The sequence below is a fragment of the Rhinopithecus roxellana genome, chromosome 4 (assembly GCF_007565055.1).
Source record: "Rhinopithecus roxellana isolate Shanxi Qingling chromosome 4, ASM756505v1, whole genome shotgun sequence".
NCBI lineage: Eukaryota > Metazoa > Chordata > Mammalia > Primates > Cercopithecidae > Rhinopithecus > Rhinopithecus roxellana.
The window spans coordinates 28,802,548-28,822,879 of NC_044552.1; the positions used below are offsets into that span (position 1 = coordinate 28,802,548).

Genomic DNA, 20,332 nt, shown 5'->3' on the forward strand with positions numbered 1-20,332 from the left:
TGGGACCTGTTGTAAAAGAAGCTGGTCCTGGGTGTGAGTTTGGGAATGTGAAGTGTGCATTCACACACACGTGAATGTGTATGCATGACTCAGGGCGGGTGTGTGTGTGTGAAGTTCTCTGGTGAGAGAAAAAAGGAAGTGGGGCAATGTGCGTTTTGTTTTAGTTGGAGAAGTAAAGAAGTGGAGTGGCTTGGTCCAGTGCCTTGAACTGAGAACAGGGGAAGGGAACAAAGGGCTTCAGACCTTTTGAGAAGATGGAGCTGGAAGAGCTTGCCGCCTGATCCCACTCAGTCCTTGCCCCCAGCTCTGGTCCCCAAATGTCAGGGTGTGGGCCTCCTTTGACGTCCCATATCCCTAGCACATGACCACTTATAAGAAAGAGTCCCTGTCAGGGCTGGAAACTGCAGAGCTGCTCTGAGGCTGGCAGTGCCCGTAAGAGGCCCAGACCTGGGGACAGCTTCTTCAGCTCAGAAGACTAGAGTCTGGAAACAGAAGGACTGCTGGGCCTTGGGTATAGAAGAGAAACAACGGTCAACCCAGAGACGTTTGGGGGGTACAGGAGCTAGTCACCTGGGCTAAGAACGGACAGAGACTCCCCTCCCCCACCAGCCACTTGACACTGGACTGACTACTCTCCTGTTCCCATGCCCACCCAATGCCAGCCTCAAGTGGCACCAGAGATATAGAGGTATATGGTGCCAGTGGGTTTAGGCAAATGCAGACCCTGAGGATTTGAGCCTTGGAGGAAATCACTGAAATCCCTCTCCTCACTTGTGAAATATCAGTAGGGTTCCTTGCAGCCCTGAGATTCTGCACATCTCACTGAAATCCTTCCTGCTGAAGGCAGAAGGCACCGGGCCTCCACAGGTTACTCCCCCAAATCTCAGGCCCTCTCCTCCCTGGATGCTGGTCCACTTCTGCCTGCCTCATGAGGCTAGGTCACTTGGATACTCTTCCTTTCTTCCCCCATCCCAGTTTCCTGGAACCCCAAGTAGCTGATAGTTCTTACTGTGTCCATAAAGTGGGTATTTATCCCTGGAAATAGCCCCTGAAGAACACATGTGTGTTTCTGCATGTGTGTATCTAACAAAGTTGGGAAGTGGAGCTGAAATATCTGTGTTATGGGAACTGAATATTCTTGGAGCTGGGCCCCAGGATTCCATATGTTTCTAGCTCTGAGACTAGCTGTCTGTATTCTGCCCTAGCCTAGACATGTCCCCCTGCAGATCAAGCACTGCTTTGTAGTTGCTGTTAGATGCTGTGCTTTGGCTGCACAAATGGGATGATGACCCCTATATAGGGCACAGTGGTCCTTGCTCTTACCTCTGGTTTTCCCTGTGCTATAACCCTAGCCCTAGAGAGCTGTGGGGTTTGGATTTCTGAGCCCTACACCAGGGGCTCTTCAGGTCTGGTCACTGCTGGTAACAAGCTGAGGAAAGACCTGGGCTGGAGGGAAGATCCAGGATAAGGAAACACATCTAAGGAATCCCTCCGAAAGGGGGGAAAAGGGGGGAGTATCGGGATATGTGGGCACTAGGGGGAGGGCTGGGGAAGGGGAGTGCTTGAAGGGTAGACCCTGGGGAGCAGGTTTACAGAGAGGACGTTTTTACAAGTTTCTAATTATATTTATTTGGAGTTTTCCTCTGGCGGTTTGAAGCTGTTAACAGCAGGAACCTGTATCCCTGGTGTTTGTTTTTGTTTCTAACCAGCTGCTTGGCCCCAGCATAGTGAATCCAAGGGCAGGCAACACCTGCCCACTGCTGTACCGCCCACCCTTTCCTTATTGCAACTGTGTCTGCACCCTCCCTGCCCACTACTCAGCCCTGCTCTCTTCTGCTGCTCCCATGCCCAAAGCCTCAGAGCATCTGCATTCCCACTGCTGATTTCCTCCCTGGATCATCCACATTTCAGCTTCTTCTGCTCCATGGTTATGTACTGGATGCATGCTTCATGCTGAACTAAGTGCTGAGTTGGAGTTGGGGGAGGTACACTAATGACTAAGGCGTGGATTCCTCCCTCAAGTGCTTAGAGAAGACAGTGGGTAGTGAGACAGCACTGGACTGGGAGTTCGAAGACCTGGACCCTGCTGTACACTAGCTATTTGCTCTTTCCTGAGGTATCCTCACTGGGCTTCAGTTTCCTCTTCTATTCAATGAGAGAGGACAGTTTGAAGACCAAGTGAACCAACCTGCATGAAAACACTGTACACTTAGTGAAATTATACAAATCTGAAATGAGTTTTTTTTTTTTTTTTTTTGAGACGGAGTCTAGCTCTGTCTCCCAGGCTGGACTGCAGTGGCCGGATCTCAGCTCACTGCAAGCTCCGCCTCCTGGGTTTCCACCATTCTCCTGCCTCAGCCTCCCGAGTAGCTGGGACTACAGGCGCCCGCCACCTCGCCCAGCTAGTTTTTTTTTTTTTTGTATTTTTTAGTAGAGACGGGGTTTCACCGTGTTAGCCAGGATGGTCTTGATCTCCTGACCTCATGATCCGCCCGTCTCGGCCTCCCAAAGTGTTGGGATTACAGGCTTAAGCCACTGCACCCGGCCTGAGTTTTTTTTTTTCAATTAGTTTAGAGAGATAATATTACTAATTACAAAACCAGAACCTACCTATGCCCACTGCCTGCCTCCCTGCCCCTCACTCTACAATGTTCTGTTCTTCCCCCACTTCACTACCCATCCTCTAAAAGCTTCTGATTCAGGGTGGTTGATTTTGTCCATACTGAAAGGGAGAAAATTCTTGTCCAATTAAGGTTACATTCAAATGATCAAGGAGCTAGATTAAGGGTAAGGCAGGACATCAGAGAGAAACTCATCAGGGTCCCCAGTAAGTGACAAGCTTTTGAGGTTCAGACCCCCTTCCCTTCAAATCACCAAACACCAGCAGCTTTTCTTGGCTGTTCAGTTGAGCAGGCTAAGCCTGAGTGAGAGGAGAAGATACTGTTTTTAAAAGGAGAAAGTGCTCTGTCTCCTCCTTGGAATCAACAGGTGGTTATTTGTGTGGTTTTCTGGACTTTCTCTAGGCCACCCTCATCCTTGCATAAGCTTTTTCTAGACTGAGGATGGGCTCAGGCTCTAGCCTGAGGTCACAGTGCCTTGGCCAGTCCCAAACTGGGAAGACAGCCTGGTACTCCAGGCTCTGCCAATCTCCCTGGTTGCTATTTTGACCTGGAGGTAGAGCAGATATGCACAGGTGTGGGTACATGTGCACATGCTGTGGGTTAGGATATCATGGCCCAAGGCTGGGCTGGTTTTATTTTGGATGTTACTTAGATGTAGCAACTTAGAGGTGAGAATGAGGGAACTCACCAGGGGCAAGCAGTGGAATGCCTGTCTCAGGTGCCCCATCACTGGATGTTAGTTAGCATGGAGGCTGAAGAACATGTGTTGAAGGGGATGCTCTGAAAAGATCCCTGTAGCAGTCCCACATGTCTGAAGACCCTGAGACCCTATGACTCATTGGTCCCAGTCTCTTCTGGCCCCAGCACTCATCATATGGATACCTTTAAGTGGGTGCTACCCTTCTGTGAGTTTAGTTTCCTCTCTCCCTACTCTTCACTTGAGACTAAACTTCCTGGGACTTCCTCCACCTAGAACAGTTGTGGGATCACAGAGAGTAAAGAAGTGAGATTTTTCTCTGAGGTAACATAGAGCAGAAGGGATGCCACAGATAGAGACCTCATCTACTCACTACTAACACATCCATGTCTCCATCCACTCGCCTATCTGTTTAACAAATATTTACTAAGTGCCTTCAATGTAGAATTCATCTCTTGTTCACTGCCAAATCCCCAGCACCTAGCATAGTGCTTCACATGTTGGAGGTGCTCAATAACTATTTATTGAGTGAGTGAATGAATGCTGAGCTCTATTCCAGTTGCTGCGTGGGTTTCAAAGCTTTAGGAGCCATGGCCTCAAGGAGCTTACTGCTTCAGTAGGAAAATTATACACATGAATTAAAAGTTAAATAATGGTAGAAGGCAGCATATGAGGTATCACAAGCCTGGGATTGATCAGGTGACCAGAGAGCCTGATAGTAAGTCTTAGGGGTAAGGAGAAAGAGTAGATCAGAGAAGGCTGGTAGTGTCATAGGGAGTGTCCCAGCAGAGGCACCTGAACTCAGTCCTCAAGGATGTTCAAGGAGAGGAAAACAGCAGAGTGCGGTACACACACCATATATCCTGGGCTAGCGTGGCTGGGCTGAGGATGTCACAGCCATGTGGGTGGGTACATTAGGGCTCTAGGCACGCTGTTTCTGTCTCACTGGGCCACCAAATTTGCCCACAATTACTCCCTCCCCTGTGGGTGGTAAGGTAATAATTCCTGTGGTAATGGGAAGGTGGGGGTGGACTCTACCTAGGGGGTGTGCTTGTCCACAGCCCGCATCCCTGCTCATTTCCATTTGTTACTGTTCCTGAGCTGGGCCTGGGCAAACTTGTGAAGTAGATGAAGTATTTACTCGGGAATCCCACTGCTTCCCTTTTAGGGTACACCTGTCCATCTTCAGAATCTTTGACTACTTAGAATTTTAGGGTACACCTGCCCATCTTCAGAATCTTAGGACTACTTGTATTATAATAATCCACCCTTTCTGGTCTGACCCTCTGACTCTCATATCCCATACCCCATCCTACCCTTCCTACCTACATTTAGGAGAGTTTATGGAGTGCTCTGCTAGGCACTAAAGCAAATTCAGAAGAAATGGCAGATGGTGCTGGGAAAAGCTGCTGTAGTTACAGACTTGTGCCTTTGTGCCAGGACAGGGTGAGGCAGGGAGGTCTTAGCTTGTCTATGGTATCTCTGCAGCCACCACTCTTCCCCACCTCAACTTTGGTTCCAATGCATGGCCTGAAGTAGGGGTGGGATCTCCCTAGTCTTCAAAAAGAATTGCAGAGGACAGCTTTTGGGTTCCCAACTGGCCTCTCACCCATTTCACCCACATTCTTTGGGCCGTTCCCAGCCCAAAGGGAGAGTAAGCAGTGGGGATGTGTCTCCCCAAATCCTCCCCACTAACACATGCTCACTGGTGCTGCATTTCCCCACACCAGGCCTGAAATGGGGCTTTGATAGGGAAAGGGAGTTCAGAAAGAATACAAAGAGAAGGTTGGAGAGAAGGAATAATAGTAGCAAACCTTGGCTAGGCATGGTGACTCACGCCTGTAATACCAGCACTTTGGGAGGCTGACACGAGAGGGTCGCTCAAATCCAGGAGTTCGAGACCAGCTTGGGCAACATAGCAAGACTCTGCCCCTAAAAATAATTTTTAAAAATTGGCTGAGCATGATGCCACGCATATATAGTTCCAGTTACTCAGTAGGCTGAGGTGGTAGGATCACTTGAGCCCAGGATTTCAAGGTTGCAGTGAGCTATGTTCATGCCATTGCATTCCAGCCTGGACAAACAGAGCAAGACCCTGTCTCTGTTTCAGAAAGAAAAAAAAAAATAAGGCCGGGAGCAGTGGCTCAAGCCTGTAATCCCAGCACTTTGGGAGGCCGAGACGGGCGGATCACGAGGTCAGGAGATCGAGACCATCCTGGCTAACACGGTGAAACCCCGTCTCTACTAAAAAATACAAAAAACTAGCCGGGCGATTGGCGGGCGCCTGTAGTCCCAGCTACTCGGGAGGCTGAGGCAGGAGAATGGCGTAAACCCAGGAGGCGGAGCTTGCAGTGAGCTGAGATCCAGCCACTGCACTCCAGCCTGGGCGCGAGACTCCGTCTCAAAAAAAAAAAAAGAAAAAAAAAAATAGCAAACCTTTGTTGAGCACTTGCTGTACGCCCACACTGTGGTGCTAAGTACTTGATGGGTAACTCACCTGATGTTCCTGGAAGCCCCATGGGAGGTACTATGATGAATGTTATTCCCACATACAGAGGAGGGAACAGGTAAGTTCAGAGGCTGGCCCAGGACCACACAGACACAGGTAGAGAAAGCAATTGAACTGACCATGTTGCTCCAGAACTTCTCTCTTAACTACTCTGTCATGTGGCTGCCCCTAATCTCTTCCCAGCTTGGGCAAATAGTTTATTTGCATTACCTGAATTGGGAAAGGAAGACAGATAGTGGCCCCAGCCTCACCCTGGAGATCCTGATTCAGCTGGTCTAGGGGGCACCTGTACATTCACATTTTTTCAAAAGCCCCCAGGGGATTCCAGTGTGCAGCCCCAGGGTTGAGAACCACTGGTTTAAACCAGTCCACACCCAGTAGCATCAACTGGTTTTCCAGCTAGTAACACCTGCATCCTGAGAGAACAGACTAAGATGAGACTGTGCTGTGAGTGTCGAAGGGTCCTTGCAAGGACAAATTCTAGGTGGGCATGTATGGAAGGAGGGAGCTCTGGAAGAATGACTGGTAGAAGGAGGAGATACTGGGTATAATTTGGGGCCCTCTTTCACAGCTTTGTCTTAGGTCTGTTCTGCTTGGAAAGACTCCAACCAAACGTTGAAGGGACATCTTCCTCAGCAGGTACCCAGCCAAGTGAGGAAAGCTGAATATGCTTCAAAGTATTAGCAGAGCAATTCAGTGACAGCAGTAAATGAACTGAGGAAAACAGTCCCCTTGGACCAGGAACTCACCAGGAACGGGGCTTACAAGGAAGAGCTTTTGGGAAGAAAAATTTGAGCCAGAATGGGAAGCTGAGCATAGTGTAGCTGGAACGGAAAAGTGAGGAATCCATCTGCAATATGAATAATGAAAATATGCAAATGCATAGAAAGGAATAGGATGGTTAGATGTTGTAGAGGGAACAGGAAGAGATAATGTCTTCCAGAGCAGAGACTCTTTGCTGGAGAGGGATAAGCATTGTGAGCAGGGAGGTGAGGGAGAGGGGTTAGTTAGATGGTGGCAGAAGTCTGGCTGTAGGAGGGGTCTAAAGAATCTGGCCAGGTGTAGTGTAATCCCAGTGCCTGTAATCCCAGCACTTTGGGAGGCTGAGGCGGGCAGATCACTTGAGGTCAGGAGTTTGAGACCAGCCTGGCCAATGTGGCAAAACCATGTCTCTATTAAAAATACAAAAATTAGCCAAGTGTGGTGGCACGTGCCTGTAATCCCAGATACTCAGGAGGCTGAGGCAGAATAGCTTGAACCCAGGAGGCAGAGGTTGCAGTGAGCCAAGATCACACCACTACTGTACTCCAGCGTGGGTGACAGACTGAGACTTCGTCTCAAAAAAAAAAAAAAAAAAAAAAAAATCTGCTAGGAGGCCTGGTTTGTGGTGATCAGCATCAAGATCCAGTTTAGTACTGATGAGCACTGAATGGGAGGCAAAGGGAAGAACTGGGAGCCCATATAGTCTGACACAGTCTCTAGTGAAGCATCAGCTGATTCAGAGACAGTCACATACCTCTGATATGGCCAGGGGAGCAGTTCCAAACCAGTATCCATGCTGCTGGACCCAGGGAGTATCTCTTATTCAGAACTCCACAGCAGTGCTATCCTGTAGTGTGCTAATAGCAGTGCTAGTTCTGTGCTGTTGGAAATGTTCCATATCTATGCTTTCCACCATGGTAGCCACTAGCCACATGTAGCTATTGCGCATTTGGCCTGTGGCTAGTGCAACTGAGGAAGTGAATTTTAAATTAAATAACCACATGTGGCTAGTGGCTGTCATACTGTCCTAGAGCATCTATTGCCTGACCAGTGACTTAATACCATCTCAAGCTTCCTGTGTTGGGACCCTACTGTTTATTAGCCAGTTTACACAAATTATCCCATCAACTACTCACAGCCTCTCATAAAGAGGTATTATCATCCCCATTTTAAGGGGGAGGAGATAGAGAATAAGAAAACCACCCCTAGAGAAGGGCAGAGCTAGATTTGAATCTGGGACTGACTGGTTCCAGTACTTATGATCGTTCTGTGATAGCACACTTCTTTGTATTGTTTTCTGTTCATCAGTTGCACAAACTGATTCTCCACAGAGCACCTTAGCATCTATGAGGACCCTCTTGCCCTTACCTATGAACTAGTCTTCCATGCCCTCTCTTCTCCATTCTTTCACTTTGGGATGACTTCCTGGGATGGGCCAGCAGGTAGACACCATGACTACGGAGCCCGAGCGAGGTGGAGAGTAAGTGTAGACAGAGGCTCCCAGCACTTAGAATCAACTGGTATGATGGTTGGCTGCAGAGGGGTTGAGGGGTAGAATGCAGAGCTGAACGGAAACCTGTGAGATTTGAGGCAGGGTGTTTGGGGATTTCAGTTCTCTTCTTAGCCCCAGGAAGCTTCAGAGTATAAAACCAGAGGACAGGTAATTGTCTCAAGCTAGGATTCTGGGTATCTACAAATTGGAGAGAATACTGGTTCATGCATCCATTCACTCAGTAAAAATAATCAGTCACTTAAGGATTTGGATTCAAAAAGGCTATAATGAGTCCTGAAAATCTGCATTTTAATAAAACCCAGGCAATTCTATGGCCTATAGATCACACTTGGATATCAAATTGTCTTGGTGTCAAATCTCATCTCCTTTCTCTGCTCAGTTGTGGGATCACAGGAGAGTAATGCCTCCCATTCAGTGCTCCCTCACTTGCAGGCTGCTACTTTAAGACACTATTTTGGGTTTCCCAGTTTACAACTGGAAGTAGTCTCTTTCTCCTCTGATTTGCCCTGTAACACAGGTTCTCAACCTTGACTACACATTAGAATAACTGGAAGAGCTTTAGAAAAATACTGATGGCCCAGCACCAGTCCAGGCTATTTGACCAGAATCTCTGGGGTTGCGGTTGGACATCTCCTAGGAGAGTTGACTCTGATGTGCAGGGTTGAGGACCCCCTCACCTTATCTCTCATGCCTTCAGGGCATGTGCCACATCCTGCTCCATGTTTTTGTTTCTCCTTTGGGCTAGGCTGAGTCACCTTTGAGCCTCCACAGCTATTATAGCGCCTTTCACAAACACACTCAATAAGGCGTTTTCAACTGAATAACACGTTTCTCTATTTCAGTTCAGATTTAAGGGCACCATAATATTGCCTCAGAAGTTGGAATCTTTTGCCCAAAGACTCTTTTCTACGTCCTTTCTTTTTTTTTTTTTTTTTTGAGATGGAGTCTCACCCTGTCGCCGAGGCTGGAGTGCAGTAGCGTGATCTCAGCTCACTGCAACCTCCACCTCCCTGGTTCAAGCAATTCTCCTGCCTCAGCCTCCTGAGTAGCTGGGATTACAGGCGCGCATCACCATGCCTGGCTAATTTTTGTATTTTTAGTAGATTTGTATTTTAGGGGTTTCATCATGTTGGTCAGGCTGGTCTCGAACTCCTGACCTCCTGATCCGCCCACCTCGGCCTCCCAAAGTGCTGGGATTACAGGCGTGAGCCACCGCGCCCAGCCTCATCTATGTCCTTTCTTAACCATCCTCTTTTTGCTAGATTGTGAGTGGCCTCTTCCTTCAAGTATAGCTCTGTGTATAGCACCAATTGTTAGAGCAAGGGCCAGGAGACAAAGGAACACTGGGGATTAGGGCCCAAAGGGCTGCACTTATTAGGCTTCAGGTAGCTGGTGCCAACCTCTGCCAGCTCTGGATGTCTCTACTGTTGGCAGCACAGGGGCCGAGGAAAATCATCCAGGATGGAACACTTTTCCTGTAAAGCTTCTTGGCTCCATGGTGGGCAAGTGGAAGCAGGCCTGGTCTCAAGCAGAATCATGAGACAGATGAAGATCCCTCAGATGCCCCATCTCCCTTTTTTCCTCCTTTACCAATGATTGCTGGACCCTGCCACCTTCCTAGAGGCCACTGTTCCCATGCCTTTCCCCTTAACCCTCCCTCTAAGCCTCGTCCGTAAACTCATTCACTTTAAGTTGATTATTCCTAATCAAGTTAAGTATACTACCCACTCTAAGGGTTTTTTTTGTTTGTTTTCAAATTTAACAAAGGAGTGTTTCGAATGATGGAGTTTTAGCTGTCACTGTGAATTAAGTATTTTTGAGGGCAGTGGGGGTTCTTTCTGAATTCCCAAAATCAGTGTCTGCCCACTCTGAAATCAGAGAGATGTGGGACAGCACCTGTTTCTGGAGGGGTCACTGCCTCTGTTTTAGAGAAGAGGGGATTCTGCCCTTGGAAGCCCACCTTCAAGACACCCCTTAAGGGGTGCCAACAGAGGTTCTCATGTGCCCCCTCTGCTCCCTGCCAGATGTGGATGAGTGTGTGGAAGGGACTGACAACTGCCACATCGATGCTATCTGCCAGAACACCCCGAGGTCATACAAGTGCATCTGCAAGTCTGGCTACACAGGGGATGGCAAACACTGCAAAGGTGAGGCTGGGAGGGCACCTGGAGGAGAGGGACCTGTGGAAGAGGGCAAATCAGTGCCACTGCCCTCAGTTGGCCACTCTCCATCACACCAAGGCTAGAAATTCCACTGGTCAAGTGGTAGGGGGGTGAGGCGGACAACTACATCTTCCCAGAGAGGATGCCATTTTCTAATTTGCACAAAGGCACCATGCAGGCTAGCAGAGGTCCTGGTGGGGAGAGTTCACAGCCCACAACCCGGCTGGGGTGGGAGCATGAAAATCATGAGACTTAGGCCTGAGTTTCCCTAGCATTGGAACCTTTATCTTTAGACCCTTACACCACGTCCACAATGGATGGGAACAGAAAGTGTGCTTCAGAGGAAGTTCATAATGTAAACACATTTTCCTCTCATAATTAAATCAGTGCAAATTAAAGTAGCCTTGAGATACTAAATTTATGAGCTTCAGTGTTGGTGAGACTTTAGTGGACAGGGTACACTTGTTAATTCCTAGTTGCATTATAAATTGAAAAGTAATTTTGTAATACCTACCAGGAATCTTAAAAGGTATTTCCTTTGATCCAGAAATTTTACTCTTGAGAACTTACTCAAAGAAACAAAATAATAAATGGGAGATGTTCTTTGATGCATTATCTATGATGGTAAAATAAATGAAATAAGTCTAAATCTGTAACAATAGAGAAAAAAGAGTTATAAGAAGAGAAAAATAATATTCTGCAACCACGTACAGTGGTAATTAGAAAGACTGGAGACCTGAAAATGTTTATGACTTAGGTTTAAATGAAAACAGAAAAATGCTATAATGGCTTATAGGCTATGAACATTACTATGTAAACACAACAATAAGGCTGAGTCTGGGGGGTGGACAGTGGGTTCACAGGTGGGTTCAGCTGTCTCAGTTTCTCTTTGCCTACAGACGTGGATGAGTGCGAGCGAGAGGATAATGCAGGTTGTGTGCATGACTGTGTCAACATTCCTGGCAATTACCGGTGTACCTGCTATGATGGATTCCACCTGGCACATGACGGACACAACTGTCTGGGTAAGCAAAGGAGAGGGGATTTGGTGGAGGGATGTCTTGTGGAGAAAGAGATCTTTTCAGCATTTCCTATTTCCCAGGGAAGGAGGAGCGAGTGATCAAAAAGAGCTACATTCACAAGAGAATAAGGTCAGCCTCCCCTTTGAGACTGGCCACTTGGGATGAAAAATCCTGCTGGATGAAAAACATTAGAGGAGAAGTTGCTATGAAATGCTCCTAGGGCAAGGGCCAGGAGATGGGAATAAGGGGTTTAGCCAGTGGTGAGGCATGGTAGGAAGCTGATTTGGCTCCACACAGGTATCTTGGTTCTGCTGCTTACTAGCCTTGGGTCTTGGGCAAATCAGCCAATCTCTGGAAATCTCAGCTTTCTCCTCTCTAAAATGGGGGTGGGACCAGGTGTGGTAGCTCATACCTGTAATCCCAGCACTTTGGGAGGCTGAGGCAGAACGATTGCTCGAGCCCGGGAGTTCAAGACAGGCCTGGGCAACATAGTGAGACCCTGTCTCTACAAAAAATAATAATAAAAATTAGTCGTGGTGGTGCACACTTGTAGTCCCAGCTACTTGGGAGCTCTTCCTTGGCTTGAGCCCAGGAAGTCGAGGCTGTAGTTAGCTGTGATTGTGTCAATCCTATCTCAAAAAATAACTAAAATAGAATGGGGTGGTAATAACTCACTCGAAGGCTGCTGTGCGGATCACCACAAGACAACATATGAAAAGAGCCCTGTACAATCCTTAGCACATAGTAGGAGCTCAGTAATGGGAAGAATGTTGTTGATGATGATGACAGGGCATCCCTATGCCCCAGGGAGTCTCTGACCCTTGCAGGCTTGTTTTCTCCCAGTTCTTCCTGCAATCTCCAGTCTCACCCTCTCCTCACTGATCTCCTTTGTCCCACGAGCTGGATCAGAGATAAGAGAATCTCTAAGGAACTGAACTCAACTTTGGTCTCTGTCATTTTGGAAAATTACTTTGAATGTTCCCCAAGTAGAAAAACTGAAGCTGATAGCAGAAAAGGATTTGAAGGCCGGGCGCGGTGACTCAAGCCTGTAATCCCAGCACTTTGGGAGGCCGAGATGGGCGGATCACGAGGTCAGGAGATCGAGACCATCCTGGCTAATACGGTGAAACCCCGTCTCTACTAAAAAATACAAAAAACTAGCTGGGCGAGGTGGCGGGTGCCTGTAGTCCCAGCTACTCGGGAGGCTGAGGCAGGAGAATGGCGTAAACCCAGGGGGCGGAGCTTGCAGTGAGCTGAGATCTGGCCACTGCACTCCAGCCTGGGTGACAGAGCGAGACTCCGTCTCAAAAAAAAAAAAAAAAAAAAAAAGAAAAGGATTTGAAATTTGAACCCAGAGCCTTCTCCTAAATTCCTTTGCCCTGTAGCCACAACAGAAAACAGCCACTAGAAGCAGAAAGGACCAGGAAAGGAAGAGAAACAAAAGGAATGATGCCCATAAAAGCAGGCTGGGCTGGTCCCCACCCACCAATTGACCAAACAGATGAATTATCTGAAGTCCTATTGGCTGAGAAGAACCTCCTTACTGCAGAGCTGCCTCCAAACCTAGTCATAACCCATCACTGGACCCAGGCTATAGGTTTCTACACCCAATCCAGGCCTCCAAACCCTGGTATCTGCTGAGCCCTTAATCCCAGCCCTGGTCACCTCTCCTACCATTTTAGCTTCCAGGGAAGGGCCTCATATCTGCCCAATCACCCTTGAGGGCCTCTTATGAAACTCCTTTGGGAAGGGAAACTGTGGCAGTTAGACCAGGACAGTTGCCTACAGGACGTGCACATAAGCTTTTGAGTTCTTTGGCTGCCTTTGACTTTTCTAGGCCCCTGATTCTCACCATATCTCGTTTCCCTATAAGTGTTTTGGGGAGAACCAACCAGAGGAACAAGAGAATGATTAGGTATAGAGAGGGTCAAGGGACAAAGATTACCTAGGGTTAGGGTTCAAAGTCTCAATACTACCTTTGGCTCTTACGGGAATTTTGAGAAAGTTGTCCATGCTCTGGGCCTTAGCTTCCCCACTGAGAATTGGAGGAGAGAGCTTGGCTACAGTAGCAAAGCCACAAGGTTAAACGGTAAGGGGAGCAGACAGAAGGATGGAATGTAGGATGTGGCAAGAGCAGGAAGACAGGGATGGGGGAGAAGTCAAGAGAATAGCAAAAGATAGGGTGGAGACAGGAGCAAAGCACAGGAAGTTACACCTTAGCTCTTCCAACAGGTGCACCTCTCAGGCAAGAGCCAGCTGGATCTGGTCCCCTCTGCCCCGGCCAGAGGGGGAAGAGAGGGTTTCAGGATCTCAGCAGAGAGGGTGGGAAGGCAGATGAAGCCCTCAGGAGCCCAGATTCTAGCTGCTCCATTTGACAACCAATCTGCATGATGCCTCCCGGGCCAAGGCAAACTGAGAAGGGCCATGGACTTGGGAGCGCAGTAGCTAGCGTAGAGATGGAGTCAAGGTGTTGAATTGGGGGCCCCAGGGTGAGCTTGGCTCTAGAACCCAGGGGTGGTGATTTGGGGGTGAGAGCCTACTGTTCTTCCTGCCCCTAACCCCCACCATCTAGGGTGTGGCCTGGCAGCTCTCCCCAGATCCCTCCCCGCCAAGTTGTCAGACTTTGTTTTGTTAAACCAAAATAGGAGAAAGGCTAGAAAATATGGCAGCAAGCCCAGGCAGTGAGGGGAGGGGAGGAAGGATGGGGCTGTGGCCTGTCCACAGAAATGGTCCCTGACCCACAAGGAGTTGAGGCTCAGCTGCCTTTCCCCCCACTGCCCCTCCAACCTCAGCACCATGGCCATAGCTCTGCCTGCACCCAGAGTCACTTCCCAGGTTCCTGCATTCCCTGGCTGCTCATTGCAACCAGCTGTGACCCCCCGTTACCTCTCCAACCAGTGTGACCCATCTCCATCCTTACCTTCATTACTGTTCCTCTTGCTCTGGCTTCTTTCCTGGTATCCTCTGTCCTCACACCCAGTTTACACAGGTGAGGGAAAGGGAGGCATGGCTTCACCTAGGTGACATTTGAGGTTCAAAGGTCCCCTTTTCCCCCACTTGCTTAGCTTCCCAGCTCTGCCCTCAGGGCAGCCTTTTTAAACTTAGTGGAATATTAGCTGACAAGGGTGTGAGGACTTCCTGGCTTAAGGCTGGGCTTAGGGGGTGGTAGTTCTTAAGACTGTCTTTGGTGCTGAAGTCTTGGGATACACCCTGGACCCTGCCTGCACCCCATGGCCCCACCGACTACCTATCCTGCACAGATGTGGACGAGTGTGCCGAGGGCAACGGCGGCTGTCAGCAGAGCTGCGTCAACATGATGGGCAGCTATGAGTGCCACTGCCGGGAAGGCTTCTTCCTCAGCGACAACCAGCATACCTGCATCCAGCGGCCAGAAGGTCAGCCCATGACCTGGGATGGCTCCATCCCTGTCCTCCCCAGGCTTCTCTTCCCAGCTGTCCCTCAACAGCCCCTAAGTCTCACCCTCCGTTCTCACCTCAGCTGGCTCCTCCTTCTCTTGTCCTTCAATTCAGTCACACCCCAAAGGATCTAGGAACAGACACCCTGTTAGGGCAAAATCTGGGGAAATTACTTTGAGGTTGGGGTCAATATGGGATTAAGGCTACTATGGAGTATCCTCTGTGTCCAGACCTGAGGTGGATGTTGTCCCTAATTGTAGGTGGCTGAGCTTCTCTAAGCTGCTGCCTATCTGAGAGGGCCTCACCAATACCTTTTCCCTTGTATTGGCCTGGGAGGGTCAGGCAGGAATAATGGGTTTATATTGTCTGTTTCTATGACTCATGCCCCCCACTCCCACTAGACTGTGACATCCCTGAGGGCAGGGACTATGTCTAATTCATTGTTGTATCTCCAGCACCTAACATACTGCCCAGCATGTAGTGAGAGTTTAATAAATGTTTGTTGAATAAAACTGCATAGTAAATATCTATACCAGTTACCTTCCACTCGCATTGTAGATCTGATTGCTACTGATCTTCTTCTCAGTTTGACTGTAAGCTCTTTGAGGGGAGTGATCACACCTTGTATTTTTCTCGGACCTTCCTAAATCCACCCCATCTCCAGCACAGTGCTGGACACCTATTATACACAATTTTTTGGTTGTTTGAAGGAGAGGGTGATCATTCGTTGGCATGAGTATCAATAGCTAGCTATTAATACATCATTCAGAACAGCTCTGAGCTCTGCTCATGAGCACCCAGGTCTGTGGGGGAAGACAGGAGGCCTGGGACAAGGAGAGTCAGTCCCCTCCTTGTGTTGAATTCAACCTCAGTGGAATTCTCCCAGGTCCCTAGGTCCCCAGTTGCCCCTTGTAGTCCTCCTCTTCTAGACATCGAGGGGTACAGAGCATTCACCCCCCCTTTCTTCTCTTTTAGAAGGAATGAATTGCATGAACAAGAACCATGGCTGTGCCCACATTTGCCGGGAGACACCCAAGGGGGGTATTGCCTGTGAATGCCGTCCTGGCTTTGAGCTTACCAAGAACCAACGGGACTGTAAATGTGAGATAATTGGGATGGCAGGTGGGGCAGTGGGGTCAGGGGTGAAAACAAAGAGGAGGGGTATAGGGCTTCAGGAGCAAGAGGACAGGGCTGGGAGGAAAAGGGAGTATAGGGGAGGCAACTAGGCAAGGGGGCCAGTACCCACATTGTAGAAAACTATGGAACCCAGGGAGGAGCAAGCTGACAGGGCCCTGTCCTCTCTATGCACAGTGACGTGCAACTATGGTAACGGTGGCTGCCAACACACGTGTGATGACACAGAGCAGGGTCCCCGGTGCGGCTGCCATGTCAAGTTTGTGCTCCATACCGACGGGAAGACATGCATCGGTGGGTGAGGCCAGGGGAGAACTCAGTCCACCTGAGATGGGGGTGATGGTGGGACCCCTTGGGAACCGGGGAAGTGGAGGAGTGCATGGGGCCCAGGTGCTGGGAACAGAGGGACTGGTGAGGGAGTTAAGACCCAGAAAATGCCAGTTCTAGTAAGGGACAACTCTAAGAGAGACTGAAGGGCTCCCTGGCCCTCTTCCCCTCCCCAACCCAGTGGTTTTACCACCCTGTTCCAGGAGCCTCACCATCCTCTTCATCCCCGGAAAAAGTGTTGCCAAACTGGGAAAAATTAGCAGAGTTGCTTATTGACCAAGGCTGTAGTTGAGAAGTGGGAAGAGAGCTGGGGAAATGCATCTCCTTAGGCCTGACCAGAGGCCCTTGGTTGACTAGTGTGATAAGAGGAACTGTCAAAGCCCAGTGTCCCCACTCTGCACCTGAGGGTGGGACAGAGTGCTCCTTCCTGGAACAACCATCCCTGAACTGACAGATGGGGTTTCCTGGCTCCAGGTATCTTTTTCCTCTATTTCTCTCCTCACTCTCCTCCTGCAACTCCCCTTTCTACTCACCTCACCCTAGCCCCCATTTCCTTCTCTCTCCTCCAGATACCAGTGGTACTCCCTCTCAGCTCCACCAGCAATCCTCTTTCTTCCTCACCAACTCCAGCCTTCCATCTCTCACTTTGATTTGAGGCCCTCTTAACCTGGATCCCTCTTCCTGAATTCTTAGGCCTTATCTCATATATTTTCAGGTACCCTAGATGAGTTTAATTCCTTAAAGTTAATTCCTAATTCCCTCAGCCTTTGGGTCTTTAGTGCTGAGAAAGATAATGGAACAAGGTTTCCTCTTGGAGAAGTGGGAAATAAAATGAAGAGGTTTGGCTGAGAGAGAGGCTGTGTCTTTAGCCAGGCAGGGCACAAGCTTGCTGTGTGGGCATAGGTGTTTATGAATGACTGTCCATCTAGTGGGCTATGGCATGCTGAGGATGGGGGTATGTGAACCTGGTCACTGTGTATGAAGTTATGTATATCAGAGACATGACATTAACTGAAGAACTAGACTCTCCAGAGACTTGTCCCTTTCACTGTTGGAACAGGAACTGGGGAGCAGATGATGTTCTTACAGGGCTCCCTCAGGCACTTGCTCCAGAGACTTGCATGTCCAGTTCTAAAGTCCCTATATAATTAAAATCTCTCCTGCCACATTTCCCTCTGAATTAACTCTTCAGAGACCCCAGAACATTTTTAGGTCTTCTCGATGCCTTCTTTGGGCTGGTGTGTTTCAGCTCCTTTCATTTTTTACTCATAGGTCTAGTTATTTTGCTTTTCAAACTTCCCACCACCTCCTGGATACATTCACACATCCCCAGTCTCTCAAAAGAAATTGTTTGCAGTCCCCAAAGAAAAGATGCATGAGTCAGGGGCCAGGGATGTGAAGGTCTGATTCCTCTCTGATTTATTTCTGTTCAGAGTTCCAGACATGGTTGCTTCTGAAAACACCCTTATTGAGCTTGGGCTCTTCTCTAACTCAAGACCTATTCCACCACTGGGCCATGGCCAAATGAGGCAGAAAAGAGCAAATGAGGCTATTCTGGGTTTACAGCTATATTCTTTCCTAGTTCCTCTTCCTCTTCTCCAATAGAACTTATTTTACCTTGCCCTATATCTAATTTTTCTGGCCATCCCTGGTAAGAGGAAACATCATTGCCTGGGACCATCAGGACATTCAGATTCGGTGGGAAGACTGAGAAGGCAGTATAGTTTAGCAGAAAGGGCGGCACCCTTTGGGATTTGGGATTTTGTGGTTGGTAAGACTTGAGGGTGCATCCCAGCTTAGGCTTGGACAGGCTCTGTGGTATCAGGCCCATGGCTGGTTGCCCCTTTCTGAAAAACTGTTTCAGTTTTTCAGTCACTTGAGAGGAGCTTGGCATCTTTGGGGATACCACCAGACAGGATAAGGATGAGGAGTGAAGCTGTCATAAGGGTCCCAGGGCTCATCATTTGGGGCTAGTGGTTTGGGCTGGCAGTGGGGAGGAGAGGGTGGGGAGGGGTCCGGGGCCCAGAGGGCCACAGTGGCTTCTGCCCAGCACCTAAACAGCTTTTTTACAATGTCAAACAGGGGAAAGGCGGCTAGAGCAGCACATCCCCACTCAAGCCGTTTCTAATGGTAAATATGTCTGCTCTCTCCGCTTGCTCTCACTGGCTTGCTAGGGGAAGGGCTAACCTGCTGGGGCTCCCACTAACTGCATGCCCACTGGGCCTGACTGGGCCTCAACTTGCCATCAAGGCTATCCTGGCAGCCTGGGCACTGGGCCCACGTGACAAGAAACCTGAGTCCCTAAGAGCTGGCCCGGGAGCTTTCATGTTGGTCTCGTCTTTGTTCCTGTCACTCTCCCTCTGCCCTTCCTCTTCTGCTGTCTCCTCCCACACCCACCTTCTAACACCCCACCCCACTCCCAGCTATCTGCTCCCCACCCCCTCTCTACCCAGCCAGACTCATCTTCCCCATCATGCCCACTGTGCCACCTGAGATAGGGGTGCGATAGGGTTAGATGCCATCCCCTCCTTGGGGCTTCTTTCTTGGGTTCTTACCCACATTAGTTCACAGTCCCAGCATCACTCACCATTCTCTCCCACCATAATGATTAAGAGCATGGCATGTGTGTTCAGGCAGACCTGAGTTTGAATCCTGGCTCTGCTACTTTCTAATTGTATGACCTCAGGCAAGCTACTTTCCTCTCTGATCCTCAGTTTACTTTTCTATAAAATAACAGTCCTCCCTTAGGGTTGTAATGCTTGAGATAGTGCATGTAAAGCATCTACCTGGCAAGTGCCTGGCACAGCGTAAGCACAGAGTAACTTGTGGTTTTAATATTGTGACCTAGAGAGCAAAGGGGTGAAACTATCTGGTCCTGCTGCCCCACCCTGCTCTCAAGAATGCCATCCTGCAGAGGTGGGCAGCTATGCCCAGCTTCCTGTCCAGCCTAGGATGGACATTGTGCCAACTCTGCTATTCCCTGTCCTACATCCTTCAGAAGCTACCTGGTCTTGGCATAAGATGTCTGTGCCCCTCCCCCTGCTCCTGGGCTTAGTGGACCTCTTCTTATGCTAAGAGCACTCTTAAGGGGGTGGCTAGGCTTGGAACCTGAACTCAAGGTTCCCTACTAGGTTCCTCCCATGGTCTTGGAGAGCCTCAGGAGAGACTAAAGTGGAAATGGCACAGAGGATATCCCACTCCACGTTGAGCTGCTCCACACATGGGCATTTGAGGGACTAGGGCATGGCCAGGGACCCGTAGAGTTAGGCTTATTTTAGAGCCCTGGCCTTCCTGTTCTCATTGGTGACAAGAATTGGGCCTAAGTGTGGGGAGTCAGAGACTCAAGAAGATGACAGTATATCCAGTACTGCTCTTATTCAATTCCCTTGATTCTGAGAACCACTCTTCTATCTTCCCTAGTGGAGGCCTTGGGATTCTCTCTCTCTAATGGGAGAATTCTAGTCACCCCAAGAGGACAGTCCACACCACCTCCACAGTCTCTGTATCAGGGGCCTTCACTGTTTGAACTAATGGCTTTTCCTTGGACACATCTGACTTTCCTAAGCTACCATTTAAACCTGTTTTTCTCCTGCTCTGAATTCAGAAAATAGGGAGAGTGACCCATCCACACTCCTCCTACTCTGACCTTTTAGTGAAAGGGAAAACTTACCAGTTAAAAGGGAGCAGCATAAGAGACTTAGCCAAAATAAGGATTTAGGTCTTATCTAGCTCTGAGGTTCTCTCTTTCACTAACCTTTTTACACTCTTCCTTCTCCTCTGGATTCTTCTCTTTCTTTTGCCTCTCCCCTCTCCTATATAACATCTCCCCATTAGCAAAGTAAAACAACAAAACAGCCAGCTTATCTCCATCTAGAACTAAAAGGAAGGTTTGGGAGGAGTCAAAGGTAGATTAACCCAGTATGTGCTACCTCCTCTGAGGATGAGCAGTCAGTTGGTCCTGGAAGTGGAAGATAGCTAGGCAGCGGGGAAGGGGAAGATAAATTGATGGGTATCCTTCAGTTGCCTTAGGAATGGCCAGGCTCATTCTTTCCAATCCACCTACAATAAGATTGTCCCACCACAATCCCCACCCACCCACCAAAGAGATAGTGGAAAGAGGAAGAAACTCCTATCTGTCCCTTCTGGTTCCCTGGCGGCCAGAACCACCC

General features: G+C 49.0%; 1 protein-coding gene across 4 annotated transcripts in view; it reads left to right on the top strand.

Annotated features, from left to right (window-relative positions):
* Positions 1-20,332, top strand: part of SCUBE3 (signal peptide, CUB domain and EGF like domain containing 3) — a 63,199-nt gene that overhangs the window by 26,063 nt on the left and 16,804 nt on the right. Inside the window, exons 2-7 of one of the 4 annotated variants that reach the window (XM_010389637.2) lie at positions 10,127-10,249; positions 11,164-11,289; positions 14,547-14,681; positions 15,678-15,803; positions 16,014-16,130; positions 18,246-18,293. In XM_010389637.2, coding sequence (XP_010387939.1) covers positions 14,600-14,681; positions 15,678-15,803; positions 16,014-16,130; positions 18,246-18,293 — 373 coding nt within the window. In that variant the 5' untranslated portion in view covers positions 10,127-10,249; positions 11,164-11,289; positions 14,547-14,599. The remainder of the gene's footprint in view (positions 1-10,126; positions 10,250-11,163; positions 11,290-14,546; positions 14,682-15,677; positions 15,804-16,013; positions 16,131-18,245; positions 18,294-20,332) is intronic. The other 3 variants (XM_030928175.1, XM_030928176.1, XM_030928177.1) reach the window with 3 other exon arrangements.